Source organism: Dipodomys ordii, unplaced genomic scaffold, assembly GCF_000151885.1.
Source record: "Dipodomys ordii isolate 6190 unplaced genomic scaffold, Dord_2.0 Scaffold69, whole genome shotgun sequence".
Classification (NCBI taxonomy): domain Eukaryota; kingdom Metazoa; phylum Chordata; class Mammalia; order Rodentia; family Heteromyidae; genus Dipodomys; species Dipodomys ordii.
This window is the reverse complement of record NW_012267285.1, coordinates 692645-708882: the sequence shown is the minus strand read 5'-3', so window position 1 is coordinate 708882 and position 16238 is coordinate 692645. Positions and strand designations below refer to the sequence as shown.

At 60.4% G+C, this 16238-nt stretch overlaps 2 protein-coding genes across 3 annotated transcripts in view; both read left to right on the top strand.

Moving 5' to 3' along the window:
* Window positions 1-10936, top strand: part of Usp5 (ubiquitin specific peptidase 5 (isopeptidase T)) — a 17518-nt gene extending 6582 nt beyond the window's left edge. Inside the window, exons 6-20 of one of the 2 annotated variants that reach the window (XM_013023630.1) lie at window positions 262-446; window positions 1460-1554; window positions 2802-2995; window positions 3811-3882; window positions 4008-4095; window positions 4180-4305; window positions 5438-5591; window positions 5689-5863; window positions 6863-6951; window positions 7618-7740; window positions 8428-8571; window positions 8649-8794; window positions 8887-9040; window positions 9176-9260; window positions 10297-10936. In XM_013023630.1, the coding sequence (XP_012879084.1) occupies window positions 262-446; window positions 1460-1554; window positions 2802-2995; window positions 3811-3882; window positions 4008-4095; window positions 4180-4305; window positions 5438-5591; window positions 5689-5863; window positions 6863-6951; window positions 7618-7740; window positions 8428-8571; window positions 8649-8794; window positions 8887-9040; window positions 9176-9260; window positions 10297-10390 (1924 nt within the window). In that variant the 3' untranslated portion in view covers window positions 10391-10936. Of the gene's footprint in view, window positions 1-261; window positions 447-1459; window positions 1555-2801; window positions 2996-3810; window positions 3883-4007; window positions 4096-4179; window positions 4306-5437; window positions 5592-5688; window positions 5864-6862; window positions 6952-7617; window positions 7810-8427; window positions 8572-8648; window positions 8795-8886; window positions 9041-9175; window positions 9261-10296 lie in introns of both variants that reach the window. The other variant, XM_013023629.1, reaches the window with a different exon arrangement.
* A 742-nt stretch (window positions 10937-11678) lies between these two features.
* Window positions 11679-15148, top strand: Tpi1 (triosephosphate isomerase 1). Its single transcript, XM_013023642.1, has 7 exons — window positions 11679-11848; window positions 12689-12812; window positions 12897-12981; window positions 13218-13350; window positions 13610-13695; window positions 14125-14212; window positions 14927-15148. Exons 1-7 carry the CDS (start codon window positions 11734-11736, stop codon window positions 15043-15045), a joined length of 750 nt encoding a protein of 249 aa, XP_012879096.1. The 5' UTR covers window positions 11679-11733; the 3' UTR covers window positions 15046-15148.
* The last annotated feature ends 1090 nt before the right edge of the window (window positions 15149-16238 follow it).

Sequence of the window (16238 nt, the reverse complement as noted above, 5' to 3'; positions counted from 1 at the left end):
CCTCCCTCCTCCCTCCTCCACCCCGGCCCCGCCTCCCTCCTCCCACCTCCACCCCGGCCCCGCCTTCTCCCACTTCCACTTCCGGCCCCGCCTCCCACTTCCACTTCCGGCTCCGCCTCCAGCCCGGCGCTGAGGCCGCGCCCCCTTCCAGAGGGATGAGGGAGGCTGGGGGACATCCAGAGGGAGGAGGTCGGGCCCGGGGCCCCCCTGCGACCCTCCGGGGCCAGGTTGACCCCCGCCGCCCTTCTCCCCTCCCGCCAGCGGTTGGAAGTGCGCCAAGTGCGAGATGCGCGAGAACCTGTGGCTGAACCTGACGGACGGCTCCATCCTGTGCGGCCGCCGCTACTTCGACGGCAGCGGGGGCAACAACCACGCCGTGGAGCACTACCGCGAGACCGGCTACCCCCTGGCCGTCAAGCTGGGCACCATCACGCCCGACGGAGCCGGTACGGCCGCCCCCGGCCACACGGCGCCCAGCTCCGTGCATGCGGCCTCCCGGCAGACAGGGAAGCGCTTAAGATCGGAGACAGAATTTCTCTGTGCTGCTAGCGGGATTTGAACTCAGGGCCTCACATCCTGTTTGCCTCAAGGCTGGTGCTCTACCACGTTGTGCCACACCTCCATTTCTGGTATTTAGCTGGTTCACTGGAGATCAGAGGCTCTCAGGTTTGTCGGCCCAGGCTGGCTTTGAACCTCCATCCTCAGATCTCAGCCTGCCGAGTGGATAAATGTCTAGTACCACCTCGCCCCAAGGGCTAGTTCCCTTCCCAGAGGTAGCTGTGCACATGATCCGCTGTGGGATCATACCATATGATGATCTTATTCTGATACTTTATACTACTAGGGTGGAGTCAGAGTTAGAATTGATTCCAAACCTCACACCCCTCCCCCCTTTTTTTTTCTTTTTCTTTTCCTTGGTCAATCTTGGGGCTTGAATTGAGGGCTTGCGCCTTGTTCCTGACCTTTTTTGTTCACAGCTAGTGTTCTACCGCTTTGAGCCACAGCCCCCCACTTCTGGTTTTCTGGTGGTTCACTGGAGATAAGAGTCTCATGGACTTTCCTGCCTGGGTTTGGCTTCAAATGACAATCCTCAGATCTCAGCCTCCTGAGTAGCTAGGATGACAGGCGGGAGCCACCAGAGCCCAGTTCCCACACGGCAAATTCTAGAAGAACTTGTGGTAGAAAGTCATATTGACACTATTTTGCCTCGTACTTAATTATGGTAGACTTACTATAATAGAGGTATAGCTGCATTCACAGTTCTTTGCGCTGTATGAATACTATTTTTATAGCTACTGGATGATAGCTATGTGATGTGTGGTGATTAACCAGTCTTGATTGTTAGCCATGTGAAATAGTTCTATTAAAACTCGGGGAAGCCGAGAGGGCAGCTGTTCCCAGGCCACCCCACGATGCCACTCAAGGTCCCGCCCCTCACCCTGTGTCTGCTTCCTGCCAGACGTGTACTCGTACGACGAGGATGACATGGTCCTGGACCCCAGCCTGGCTGAGCACCTGTCCCATTTTGGCATCGACATGTTGAAGATGCAGAAGGTGGGTGAGACCTGGCCACTTCCGCTTCGCCTGCTCCCGGCGGGCCTCCTCCCACCATTCACCCATGCCCCCAAGATAGAGCCGCTTCTCTTTATTTTAGTTGGTGGTGGTGGTTGTAGGACTTGAACTCAGGGCCTGGGTGGTGGTGTTCACACAGCAAGACGTGAAAGCGCGGTGGCTGGGCAGAGCGGACACTGCGCCTTTGCAGGTGTAGACGAGGTTTATTAGGGAATCACCTGCTTCTACGTGGCATACACAGGAAGACAGTGGATCTTAGTTAACGAGCACGTGGCAGCTTCACAAGGCCAACAGCTTATAGGAGCCAAAGGTAGCCAGAGACAGGAGACACAGACGTATTGCACATAGAAGAGTCTAGGGGTTATTTATGGGTTGTGGCGCCATTAGGCGGGGCTCAGCGAGCGCACCCCGGTGTCTTCTCCCAAGGTTGTGGCTGGGGGTGTCCGGTCCTATGCCAACCTACCACCACCCAGACTCGGAAGGAGTTTTCTCCTTCCCCAAGGACACTGCAGCCCGGTGCGCGAGCCTGCGTCTCCCACCGCTGGGCGCTGTCCCTGAGCTACTGGTGCTCTACCACTTGAGCCACAACTCCACTTCCAGCTTTTTCTGTGCATATGGTTCCTGAGGAATTGAACTCAGGGCTTCATGCATGCTAGGCAAGCACTTTTGCACTAAGCTGTATTCCCAGGCCCTGTCTGTTTCCCTTGTGGAACATTCTAGAACCGTTGATCCATTCAGTGAACACTGCTTGATACTTACTCTGTGCAAGTTCCTGTGTGAATAAGGCCTTACATTCTAGAAGGAAAGGCCGGCCTCAGTTATGAACACAAATAGGTGGCCACTGTGGAGGAGAGGGAGAGGTTCCCGCATTCCGGTGCCTGTCAATGGAGTCTTGCTTCTTTCGGAAACATTCTCCTCAGGAAAGACTCTTCAATGCCAACCTAAGGGGCGCCAGTGCTCACACCTGTAATCCCAGCTGCTCAGGAGGCTGAGGTCTGAGGATCGCAGTTCAAGGCCAGCCCAGGCAGGGAAATTCATGAGACTCATCTCTCTAATTCATCTCCAAAAAGCTGGAAGGGGAGCTGTGGCTCAAGTGGTGTCGTACCAGCCTGGAGCACGAAGCCTCAGGAACAGCACCTAGGGCCCTGAGTTCAAGCCCCAGCCCTGGCACTAAAACAAAAGGGCTGGATGTGTGGCCCAGTGTGACCAGGCCTCCCCTGCCCTTGCAGACGGACAAGACGATGACAGAACTGGAGATAGACATGAACCAGCGGATTGGCGAATGGGAGCTGATCCAGGAGTCGGGGGTGTCCCTTCAGCCCCTCTTTGGGCCTGGGTACACAGGCATCCGGAACCTGGGGAACAGCTGCTACCTCAACTCTGTGGTCCAGGTCCTCTTCAGCATCCCTGACTTCCAGAAGAAGTGAGTGGCCCCCCTTCTGCTGTGCCCCCACCTCCTGCATCCCTGAGATTCCCCTTCGCCCCGCTGCAGCCCGCCCTTCCACACCCCTTCTGCTGCCCTCAGGGTGGGCGTGTGTGCCAGTGGGAATAGTTCCTGCAGCTGGGCGCCGTGGCTCCCACCTGTCGTCCCAGCTCTTCAGGAGGCTGAGATCTGAGGATCGCAGTTCAAAGCCTGCCTGGGCAGGAAAGTCCGTGAGACTCTGATCTCCAAGGAACCACCAGAAAACCAGAAGTGGCGCTGTGGCTTTCAAAGTGGTAGAGCGCTAGACTGGAGCAAAAAAGAGCTCAGGCCCTGAGTTCAAGCCCCATGACTGGGGGGAAAAAAAACAAAAAGAAAAACATCAGGCCCCAAGTTCAAACGTCAGGACTGGTGTGTGTGTTCTCAGTAATGGAGACTGAGAACAAGTCCTGGGCCTTGAACTTGGGGCCTGGGCACTGGCTCTGAGCTTCTGCTCAAGGCTGGCGCTCTACCACTTGAGCCACAGCGCCACTTCTGACTTTTTCTGTGTATTGAGGTACTGAGGAATCGAACCCAGGGCTTCATGCATGCGAGGCGAGCACTCTACCACTGAGCCACCTACCCAACCCTCAACTGTGAACTCTTCATCCTCACCCTCCCCTTCGTTCTGTCGAGCACAGAGCGCAGAGAAGAGCTTGGTTGGCGAGGGACGGTGGGAAGGTGGCTGGAAAGAAACGGCAGCCGCTGCCTTCACGACTGCTGCCCTTTTCCCTCTCCTCCCTCCCCGCTCGTTACTTCTTCCTCCCTTTGCTCTTTAGGTATGTGGACAAGTTGGAGAAGATCTTCCAGAATGCTCCAACCGACCCCACCCAGGACTTCAGCACCCAAGTGTATGTAGCCAAATCCACAGCCTCACAGCCCGTGTCCTTCCTCCTCCATGGGCCCCGGGATGGGAGCAGAAAGCCAGGGGGACCCCGTGGACTGTGGCTCAGCGGGGTCTCTTCTGTTGCTTCAGGGCCAAGCTGGGTCACGGGCTCCTCTCGGGAGATTACTCCAAGCCAGCACTGGAGTCGGGCAATGGCGAGCAGGTGGCGGAACAAAAGGTGAGTGGCGTCTTCCTCCTTGGTGACACGGGAGCCGCATGCCGGCCTCCGACCTCCAGCCGAGCCTCGTCCTCCTCCGCCCAGGAGCTTCAGGACGGCATTGCCCCCCGGATGTTCAAGGCCCTCATCGGCAAGGGCCACCCCGAGTTCTCCACCAACCGGCAGCAGGACGCCCAGGAGTTCTTCCTGCACCTCATCAACATGGTGGAGGTGAGGGCCGCCCTCCCCCCCCCCCCCCCCCCCCCCCTCCTCCAGTCCACTCCTGCTCACGGGGCCCCTGCTGCCCTGCGGATGCCCCGCCTCGCTGCGGTGATGCCTACAGCGACGGGGGGGGGGGGGGGGGGGGGAGGGGGGGAGGGCAGGAGGCTGAGCTGTGAGGATCAAGGTTCAAAGCCAGCCCAGGCAGGCAACTCTCAGTCTCCAGCTCACTACAGAAAAGCTGGAAGTGAAGCTGTGGCTCAAGTGAGTAGAGCACCAGCCTTGAGCACGTGAGCGCAGGGACAGCGCCCAGGCTCTGAGTTCATGCATCCAAGAACTGGCACCAGGGAGGGAGGGAAGGAGGGAGGGAGGGAGGGAGGGGAGCATAGATGACAGGAAAGGCCTGGGTGTTGTGCCTCGGGAGAGCTTACCTGTGGTTTCATCCCCAGCTTTGCAAAGAAAAAAAAAATGGCATGAGAACAAAACTTTGGCTTATAAAGAAAAATATAGCGGGCATAAGTAGAAATGCCAGCACATCTGACCTATGAGCAGCTGAGGCAGACAAATCACAAGTTCAAGACAGGCCTGAGCACCATCAATAGTCTCTGTTGTCAACCAGGCACTGGTGGCTCCCGCCTGTCATCCCGGCTACTCAGGAGGCTGAGACCTGAGGATTGGAGTTCGAGGCCAGCCTGGGCAGGAAAGTCCCTGAGACTCTGATCTCCCATGAACCACCAGAAAACCGGGAGTGGCGCTGTGGCTCAAGTGGTAGAGCGCCCGCCTTGAGCTGAAGAGCTGAGGGACAGCGCCCAAGCCCTGAGTTCAAGCCCCACCACCGACCCAAAAAAGAAAAGGTGGAGCTGTAGTCATGCCTGTAATCCTGGCTACCCTAGAGGTTGAGCTCTGGAAGGTTGCATTTCATAGCCAGTCTGGAAAGCAAAGTCCTTGAGATTCCATCTCCAGCAAAAGGCTAGACTAGAGGCGTGGCTCAAGCGGTAGAGCACCAGTAGTGAGCAAGCAGGCTGAGTGAGAGTTGGAGAACCTGAGTTCACACACACATACATACACACACACACACACGGGGCTGGCACCCTTTTCCTGGCTGCCCAGACCCCCCTCCCCCCAGCCTATCGCTTTCCCATAGAGGAATTGCCGGAGCTCGGAGAACCCCAACGAAGTGTTCCGCTTCCTGGCGGAGGAGAAGATCAAGTGTCTGGCCACGGAGAAGGTGAAGTACACGCAGCGCGTGGACTACATCATGCAGCTGCCCGTGCCCATGGACGCGGCCCTGAACAAAGGTGGGTGCCTCCCCGGGCCCGGCCGGAACGGCAGTGACTAGTCATGGGGTTAAGGGGCACCGTCCCTAAGAGCGCCCCGCCTGGGCTTTCCCACCAGAGGAGCTTCTGGAATACGAGGAGAAGAAGCGGCAGGCTGAAGAGGAGAAGGTGTCGCTGCCGGAGCTGGTTCGCGCCCAGGTGCCCTTCAGCTCCTGCCTGGAGGCCTACGGCGCCCCCGAGCAGGTGGACGACTTCTGGAGCACAGCCCTGCAGGCCAAGTCCGTGGCCGTCAAGTGCGTCCCGGTCCCTCGCCCGTCCCCTCCCCGCCTCACTCCCACCCTACTGGCTAGGAGCTCGATGACGCCCATCCCTACTGGTTAGAAGCTCCTCACCTATCCTTATTGGTTAGGATCTCGGCCACTCTCACTCCTATTGGTTAGGATCTCAGCCGCTATCACTCTTATTGGTTAAGGTCTCGACCACTCCCACCCCTATTTGGTTAAGATCTCAGCCACTCCCATCCCTGTTGGTTAGGATCTTGGCCACTCTCACTCCTATTGGTTAGGATTTTGGCCACTCTCCTATTGGTTAAGATCTCGGCCACTCTCACTCCTGTTGGTTAAGATCTCGACCACTCCCACCCCTATTGGTTAGGATCTCAGCCACTCCCATCCCTATTAGTTAGGATCTCAGCCACTCCCATCCTCATTGGTTAGAATCTCCTCACCTATCCTTATTGGTTAGGATCTCGGCCACTCTCACTCCTATTGGTTAGGATCTCAGCCACTCCCATCCCTATTGGTTAGGATCTCGGCCACTCTCACTCCTATTGGTTAGGATCTCAGCCACTCCCACCCCTATTGGTTAGGATCTCAGAGGCCCAAGGAAGTGTAGACCCTGGGGGTGCTGTGGTTCCCAGCCCACCGCTCCCCCTCCCATAGTGTGGGTTCTCTGTTTTCCGCGCGGCCTCTGCGTCGCGTGTCTCCCTGTGGCAGAGCATACCCACTTAGTACCTGCCGTGCACCAGAGCTCAATTCTACCAGTCTGCCTCTGTCAGGCAGGGGGCCCTGGCGTGGCATCAGTATCTGAAAGCGGACCCAGCCCTGGGCTTCTAGTACCTTCTTTCTGGCTTCTGCAGCTCCTCGGGGTCCTGATGGCAGCCCGGACGAGCAGAGGCGCGGGCTGTGTGGTGGGGTTACCAGGGCTCTGCCTGAGTGTAGAGGCCACGGGTGGGCGTTCTGAGAGAGGGGTGCCCCGCAGTGTGTGGTTCCAGCATTTTCTCTCTTCTCCAGGACCACACGCTTCGCCTCGTTCCCTGACTACCTGGTTATCCAGATCAAGAAATTCACCTTCGGCTTAGACTGGGTGCCCAAGAAACTCGGTATGGTAGTCAAGCTGAGGGCAGAGAAAATGCTAGAAAAAAAAAAAAAAGACAGGCCCTGAACAGCCGTCGACAAGTGGCTCTCGGGCTTTTCATGTGAAAGATGTAAAAACTGTCTTTGGATATTTGCAAACGTGTCCAGTTGGCAAAACACTGGCTAAAGCCGAAAGTGTCTTTGGTTGTGTAGTTGTGGTTGACAGCCGAAGCTGATGATTTTAGTGTCGTTGTGTTGCTATTAGGGTGTTGTGTGACGGCGCTACCATTCCATAAGTTGGGTCACAAGCACAATTCCGTTTGGGCAGTGTCACTATTGGTAAAGGTGGTTTTGGGTAGTGGGGCTGATGTTTTTTGGAGCCTGGGTCTTTCTATGAAGGTGACTCAGTCCTCATTGGGTCACAGATATGTGGCGCTCTACCACTTGAACCACAGCGCCACTTCCCGTTTTCTGGTGGTTCTTTGGAGATCAGAGTCTCACGGACTTTCCTGCCCTGGGCTGGCCTTGAACCCCGATCCTCCGATCTCAGCCTCCTGAGTAGCTTGGGATGACAGGCGGGAGCCACCGACGCCCGGCTTGGCCCTCATTTCTGTTACAGCGGTGGGCACCGCGTGCCCGGTTGGAGGCTCCCAGGGGGGCGGCCGCGGTGACCCTGTCCCTTCCCCTTGCAGACGTGTCCATCGAGATGCCGGAGGAGCTGGACATCTCGCAGCTGCGGGGCACAGGGCTGCAGCCCGGGGAGGAGGAGCTGCCCGACATCGCCCCGCCCCTCGTCACACCGGATGAGCCCAAAGGTAGCCTTGGTTTCTATGGCCACGAAGACGAAGACTCCTTCTGCTCCCCTCACTTCTCCTCTCCGACATGTTAGTGCCTCTTCTTCCTGCCTGCCTGCTCGCTCTGTGCTCACGGGGGGCTCTGCCTGCCTCTCCCCCCCCCTTTGTGTTTCTCCTCTCCTCCGGCTCCCATTTCCTCCCCCCTCCCCCCTGATGGCCTTGGGGACCCCGTGGGCTGCTCCGAGCCACATTTTTTTTTTTACTGCCATTCCTGACACTGGCCGCTGTCCCTGAGCTTTGTCACTCATGGCTCACGCTCTACCCCTTGAGCCACAGCTCCACTTCTGGCTTTTTGCTGGCCCAGGCTGGCTTTGGAACCATGATCCCCAGACCTCAGCCTCCTGAGCCGCTGGGGTGACGGGGGGAGGGAGCCACCGCCCCCCCCCCGCCAGCCGCATTCTGGGTGTTGGGGTGTCATGCTCCAGAAATGGGGCTCCTTCTGTGAGCCCGGACAGGAAGCCAATAGCCTTGGGGATAGGGGGCTCCCATGATGCTGTGCGTTTTCTTTTTAGTTCTGGAACGAGTGCCAGTCGATGTGTGGGGGGGGAGATAATGCACGGAGTGGGGGCTGGGCGTGGCGTGCGTGGGGGCAGAAGAAGGGATGGGGACGGGGGTCTGACCGGCCCCCCTGCTCCCCCCCCTCCGCAGCTCCCATGCTGGACGAGTCGGTCATCATCCAGCTGGTAGAGATGGGGTTCCCAATGGACGCCTGCCGCAAGGCCGTCTACTACACGGGCAACAGCGGCGCCGAGGCCGCCATGAACTGGGTCATGTCGCACATGGACGATCCAGGTAGGCCGCGGGCCTGGGGGGCCCCGGAGCGGGGCCTGCAGCCTCCCCCACACTCCAACCCCTTCCCCCCTCGGCAGATTTCGCCAACCCCCTCATCCTGCCTGGCTCTAGCGGGCCGGGCTCCACGAGCACGCCTGCGGACCCACCCCCCGAGGACTGCGTGAGCACCATCGTGTCCATGGGCTTCTCCCGCGACCAGGCCCTCAAGGCGCTGCGGGCCACGGTAGGGGCTCGGAGGGGGTGCTTGTTCCCATCCCCAACCCCACCCCCACCCCCGGCTTGTCGGGGTCCCCTAAAGCCACCGCCTCCTTCCAGAACAACAGCCTAGAGCGCGCGGTGGACTGGATCTTCAGCCACATCGACGACCTGGACGCCGAGGCCGCCATGGACATCTCCGAGGGCCGCTCGGCCGCGGACTCCATCTCCGAGTCCGGCCCGGTGGGCCCCAAAGTCCGGGATGGGCCTGGAAGTGAGTGACCCTGGAGACTGGACCCCCATCAGCCCCTGCTTCCGGGAATGGCCCGAGAAGGGAGGGCCCGGGAGGCAGCTGTCCCTTGAGGGGCCCTTTCCCATCCTCAGCCGCGCCCCTACTTTCCGTCCCCAGAATATCAGCTGTTCGCCTTCATCAGCCACATGGGCACATCCACCATGTGTGGCCACTATGTCTGCCACATCAAGAAGGAGGGCAGGTAAGGGGCTGCGGGGGGTTGGGGGTGCAGCTGCCGCGCCCCTAGAATGCGGTGGGAGAAGCCAAGGACTAGAAGCCAAGGACTAGCCAAGGCACTGGAGCGCACGCCTGTAGTCTCCGCTGATCAGAGAGCGGAGAGCCGCCCATCCTAGTTTCCAGTTAGCAGGGCAGAAAAGGCTGAGACTTCCTGCCAGTGAACCACCAAAAAGGTGGGAGCGGAGGCGTGGCTCAAGTGGTAGAGCACCAGCCTTGATTGGAAAAACCCAGTGTAGGTCCTGAGTCCAAGGCCCAGTAGTGGCCCACACAGAGGTACAGTGTGTGTTCAGGCTGTTTTCCTATAGCCTGAGGTGCTGAGCAGGTCTGACTGTAACTACATGAGAATTACATTAATTGCTTTAAGTTGGATGCTGCTGGCGCACGTCTGTAATCTCAGCCAGGCTGTGATTTGATTATTAAAGTTGGAAGCCAGCCCAGACAGGGAGGTCCGAAAGACTTTTTTAAATTTTTTGTCAGTCGTGGGGCTTGAACTCTGGGCCTGGGCGCTGTCCCTCAGCTCTTCAGCTCAAGGCTGGTGCTCTACCTGTTGAGCCAAAGCGCCACTTCTAGTTTTTTGGTGGTTCACTGGAGATCAGAGTCTCATGGACTTTCCTGCCCAGGCTGGCTTTGAACCACAATCCTCAGATCTCAACCTCCTAAGTAGCTGGGATGACAGGCGGGAGCCACCAGCACCTGGCTTTGTTAGACTTTTATTTCCAATAGGCTACTAAAAAAAGCCCAAGGTGGAGCTGTGGCTCAAGTGGTAGAGCACTCTCCTAGATCAGAAGAAACTCAGGGTCCGTGCTGAGGCCCAGAGCTAAGTCCCAGGACTCGCCCCAGAAGCAGTTGCTGACTGCGAGACCCGCTAGAGCCCAGGCCGCTCAGGCCTGCAGCGTTGGGCCGGAGATCTGGGGGGAGGCCAGGCTTAAGACTCGGGGTGTTGGCAAGAGGCAGGGTGGACACAGCAGGGGTCACCTTCTGTGTCCCCCTGTCGTCTCCAGGTGGGTGATCTACAACGACCAGAAAGTGTGCGCGTCGGAAAAGCCGCCCAAGGACCTGGGCTACATCTACTTCTACCAGAGAGTGTCCACCTAGAGCCCGCCCAGCCCGGCCGCGCAGGCGCAGGGGACAGGCCAGGGGCAGCGCTGGACTCCGGCCCCCTGCTCCTCCGGCCCCCCCTTTCTTCTTGCCCCCAGCAGCAGGGAAGAAGCTGGAAGCCACAGGAGACTGACCAGGCAAAGAGGAGGGCCCCCTGATAGACTTGGGGGGCCAGGAGGGGGCCATCAGGGGGCCCGGCTGGCCTCTGTCCCTGGGCTGGCTGGCCTCCCCTCCCGGGCTCTGCTGCTCCCCCGCCCCGCCCCGGAAGTGGGGGCGGGGTCTCACCTTGCGGGGCGGGCGGTGGGCGTGGCTTTGCGGCCCCTTGGGAAGAGGGAACCTGTGCCTCCCTCCCCACTGTGTGCGTGTGTGCGAGTGCGTGCGTGCGTGCGAGCGTGTGTGCGTCCTGCGCGCGGGTGGGCAAGGAGGGATTTGAGGGACGCGGGGACCCCCCCCTTCGCCCTCCTGCCTCAGTCTCCCCCCCTCTCCCTTTCCCCATCTCGTTTCTTCCCTGTTCTCTGGAAAATGCCAAAATACACGATGTGAATCAAAGTTCCGTGTCGGCCGGGTCCTGGGGGGCAGTGCGGGAGCGCGGGCTCCCCGGGGCCGGCTCGGGAAGGGAGGCTGAGATCGGAGGATCGCGGTTCAAAGCCAGCCCGGGCAGGAAAGCCGTGAGGCTCTGATCACCCGGGAACCCGCCGGAAGCTGGGCTGTGGCTCCAGGGGTAGCCCAGCCCCGAGCCCAAGAGCTGGGGGCGGCGCCAGGCCCGGGGTCAGAGGGGAAGGGTTGGGGGGTCCCCCAGCGTCACCAGTACCCAGGCCTTTGGGTCGCCAGGGCGCATGGACCAGGGTGGGAGGTGAAGACAAAGGGGCGCCCTTGGGCGCCGGGTCCCCTTCCTGGAACTCGGGCAGCCGAGACCACTGACCCCGAGACCCGGTCCTGCCTGGCCCCGCCCCCTGCGCGCCCCGGCCCCGCCCCTGCACGGCCGGACTCCAGCCCCGCCCTCACCCTGCTCACTACAGGCCCAACCCCGCCTTTGGTCCCGCCCCTGCACGTCCCGAGTCCGGCCTCGCCCCGACCCCGCCTTCAGCCCCGCCCCCTACAACGTTGCTAGGAGAAAAGCAACGCCAGAACGCCGTCGTCGGGGCGGGGCCGGGCGCGGGCCAAGGGCGGAGCGAGGGCCGAGCCGGGGGCCGGGCCGGGGGCCGGGCCGGGGCGGAGCGAGGGCGGGCATGGCGGGCTCGCGCAGGGCGGAGCTCCACTTCGCCGCGCTCTATATGAGCGGCCCGTGCCCGTCGCCGAGCGCGTCCGCTGACCTTCAGGAGCAGTGTGCGAGCGCGAGCATGGCGCCGGGCAGGAAGTTCTTCGTCGGGGGCAACTGGAAGATGAACGGCCGCAAGAAGACGCTGGGCGAGCTGATCGCCACGCTGAACGCGGCCGCGCTGCCCGCCGACACCGGTGCGCCGGGGAGCCGGGGCCGGGAGCCGGGGGAGGCCGGGGGAGGCCCGCGATCCGCGCGGGAAGCGGCTTCCCGGGTCCCCCGGAGGAAGGTGGCTCCTAGCCCGGGCCCGAGGCCGCACGGGGCAGGCGCTGTGGGCGATCGGAAGTCGGTCGCAGCCCCCGTTATGTGGGGGAAGCCGAACCCCAGCCCCCCTGAAGCCGGAGGAGGGCGGGAGGCGCGGACCCCGGGCCCCGGGGCGCGGGGGCGAGGCCGGGCGCGCGGCCTCCGCTCCGTGCGCCGCCGCACGTAGCCGGCCCGGCTCCTCCCCACGCCCCGCCCGGCCCGGCCGCCAGCCCCCGGGCACCCTAGGAGGACGTGGGGGTCTCCCACCGCCCCTCCCCACAGGCCTGAGCCATCGGGGTGTGGGGATCGAGCCCCGGCTCGGAACCGGGAAGCGCCGGGCCTCCTCTCCATCCTGCCCGCCCACCCGGAGCCCAGATCCCCGGCTCCCCCCCCCTTTTTTTCTTCTTTTCTAAAACCCCTGGCCTGGCTGGAGAGTGGAGCTAAGCTATTTCAGAAGGGAAATACTCCCTGGGTTGGCCCCCAAGGAATGCTGAGTCTGGGAGGTGCCCGCGCCCAGAATAGCCCGGGGAAATTGGAGATCTGGCCGATCAGAAAGTGCAGAGGGCAGGGGGAGGGCCCGGGCTGGGTTAGGGGCCTTGGCCCGGAGCTGGGTGCAGGCCCGGCCTAGGCTGGGAAGTAGGCAAAGGTCATCGTGTTGGGGCGTGGAGCGGCTGAGGGCTCTGGGCAGCCACTGAAGGCCCCTCTCTCCTCCTCCTCCCCCTCCTCCTCCTCAGAGGTGGTTTGTGCGGCCCCCACTGCCTACATCGACTATGCCAGGCAGAAGCTGGATTGCAAGATAGCCGTAGCCGCTCAGAACTGCTACAAAGTACCCAACGGCGCCTTCACGGGGGAGATCAGGTGAGAAGCGGGTGATGGGTGGGTTGAAGGCCCGTCCCCGACTTTCCGCCGTGCTGAACCCTGGTTTGCTTCTCTCCCCCTCAGCCCTGGCATGATCAAAGATTGTGGAGCCACGTGGGTGGTCCTGGGCCACTCAGAGAGAAGACACGTCTTCGGGGAATCAGACGAGGTGAGGGATGAGGAAAGGAGACCGATTGACGTTTGCCTGGGCACTGGTGCGCACACCTGTAATCTCAGCTTCCCAGGAGGCTGAGATCTGAGGAGCTAGGTGCAAAGCCAGCCTGGGCCCAGCTAGCCTGACATGGATGGCCAAAAACAACAACAAAACTCAGGGACAACAGGGGCCCGGGGCAGGCACAAAAACAGAACAAAAATGCTTTATTCACCGAATCTGTTCGTCCACAGCTGATTGGGCAGAAAGTAGCCCACGCCCTGTCCGAAGGCCTGGGCGTCATCGCCTGCATCGGGGAGAAGCTGGATGAACGGGAAGCGGGCATCACCGAGAAGGTCGTTTTTGAACAAACCAAGGTCATCGCAGGTATTGCTGAAAAGGGGGTACACCTTTGGGGGCGGGACCAAAAACTCCCCAGCCTGCCTGGCCTCATGCTGGCTGTCCAGGAAAAGGAAGGGCTCCAGTGGCCTGGTGCTGAAATCAGTCATTTCTGCACCAGCCCCTGAAAAGACCACGTGCCACCTGTAGGTCTTGCATGGGCCGCCAGGGGGCAGCAGGCCACCATCATTCTTCCTACCTCAGGGGCTGAGGCCGCTTCCCCCAATCTGTGATCTTCCTCCTGCAGATAACGTGAAGGATTGGAGCAAGGTTGTCCTGGCCTACGAGCCTGTGTGGGCGATTGGTACGGGCAAGACAGCCACCCCTCAACAGGTAACAGCCCAGGAGCTCGGCCAGGCACTGGTGGCTCACGCCTGTCATCGGAGCCACATTGGAGGCTGAGATCTGAGGATCACAATTCAAAGCCAGGCCGGGCAAAAAAGTCTGTGAGCCTCTTAGGCCCAGTGAACCACCAGAAAAGCTGCAAGTGGAAATGTGGCTTGTGTGGTAGAGTGCCAGCCTTGACTGGACTTGAACTCAGAGCCCAGAGCTGGCACCGAAGCAAACAGGAAGCGAAGCCCCTTGGCCTCCAAAGACTTCACTAAGCCTTCCATACCAGCGCCCAAGCTGGGATTAGAGCTCTGATGTTTCCAGTTCGGGTCCCAAGGCTCTTGCCTAGAAAGAAACCAGAGGAACTTTCCACGGGTGTCAGTGGTTTTCCTCTGATTCACGCAGGACTTTCCGTTCCTCTTGTTGCTCTAGGCCCAAGAAGTGCATGAGAAACTCCGGGGATGGCTCAAGTCCAACGTCTCCGAGGACGTGGCCAAGAACACGCGCATCATTTATGGAGGTGAGTTGGTTTGGGAGAAGTGGACCACGTGCTCTGTGATGGGAGGTGAGAATGGGGCGCCCAGCCCTGGCCAAGCCCCGCCCGCCCCGGCCAGTCCATTACCATCCCCAGCCAAGCCCCTCCCATAGGACCAGACTCATTTGTGACTAAGCCCCACCCATGACCAGTCTATCATCACTAAGCCCCACCCACCTTGACTAGTCCTATCATCACTGACCAATCCTCTATCACCACCCCCCAAGCCCCTCCCAGCCCTAAGTCCCACCCACCATGACCAAACCCTCCCATTTGTGACGAAGCCGCGCCCAGGACCAATCCTCTACCATCACTGACCAAGCCCCTCCCACTCTGGCCAGTCCGCTCTCCCGGGCCAGGCCCCTCCCAGGGCTAAGCCCCACCCATCAGGACCAGACTTCCATTTGTGACTAAGCCCCACCCATGGCCAATCCTACCGTCACTGACCAAGCCCCTCCCAGCACTAAGCCCCACCCATCACAACCAGACCCTCCCATTTGTGATTAAGTCCCACCTACCTTGGCCAATCTCTGTCGGCTATGACTAAGCCCCACCCCACCGCCCAAGCTGACCAATCCTGTTGCAGACCTGGTTAAACCCCACCCATCATGACCAGGCCCTCCCATTTCTGACTGGGCCCCACCCACCGACCAATCACCATTGCCCTGACCACGCGCCTCGCCCCGACCCTGCCCGCAGGTTCGGTCACTGGAGCCACGTGCAAGGAGCTGGCCAGCCAGCCCGACGTGGACGGCTTCCTGGTGGGCGGCGCCTCCCTCAAGCCCGAGTTCGTGGACATCATCAAGGCCAAACAATAGACGCCCACCGCACCATCTCCCGCCCTGGAGCGAGGCCGGGGTCACGACCCCCCAGTCGTGGCCCCCACCCTTCCCCGTGCTTCTGATGACATCATCTGCCCCCGGCTGCGGCCTCCGCCCCTGACCCCGGGGTCGGGACCAGGCCAGTCGCTTTACCGTAGCCTGAACTAAGCGCGGCACCGACGAGGCTCCTCCTCGGCCCAGTGCAGCTTGCGGAGTGCCCCCTCCCCCTCCCACCCAGGGGAGGGCGGGGGAGCGAAGCCGCGCTCTCCTGGTCACCATGGGGCCCGCCTCCCCGGGGAGGCCCGAGCCGCGAGGCCTCCCACAGTGCGCATGCGTGTGTCCATCTGTGCGCGTCCGTCAACCCCGTATGAAATAAACACCTGGCACTAGAGCCTCGGGGCTGCTGTTCTATTTTCCACCTTCATACCAACTCTCTTTCCTTGCGGAGAATCACACCGCTTTATCCCTTGCTGGATGTATTCATTTGTGGCTTTCTGGCCACATTTCAGCTCATGAGTCTTTTTGCTCCAGGCTGGTGCTCTTCCACTTGAGCCACGTCTCCAGATCCCGCTTTTTGCTGATTCCTTGGAGATAAGGGGCTTGTACCGTTTTCCTGCAGGCGCGGGCCTTGAGACACAATCCTCAAATCTCAGCCTCCTCAGTAGCAGGGATTACAGGTGTGAGCCACAGGTGCCTGTTTTGATTCCTTATGAGAGCTCAAACAGGTTTCAGGTGAGTGCTGGGGTCTCAGCTGTGATCCTAGCTACTCAAGAGGCTGAGCTGTGAGAATCTCAGTCCAATCCGGCCCAGACAGACGAATCCTTGATTATCTCCAGTTAAGCAACAAAAAGCCGGAAGTAGAGGTGTGTCTCACCTGTTAGGGCACCAGTCTGGAACAAAACACAGTGAGAATAATGAGTCTCTATCTGCCCTCAACCCTCTGGGTGGGCGGAGCCTTTCAGAGGGTGGGGCCAGCACCCTCTCCCCCCCACACCTGCCCATTGCTGGCTTTGAAGTAGTACCACCCTCAGCAATGGCCTCTCTTCACCCCCTAAAAAGGAGGGGGGATGGGAGGCTTTGTGTCACAGTCCCAGGGCTGTTCATTGAGCTACTACTTCATGACAAGAGGTAAAGGCAGAGCAGATGCACTGCACCACATGGGTGGTTCCGCCAGGAGGGGAAGATTAGGG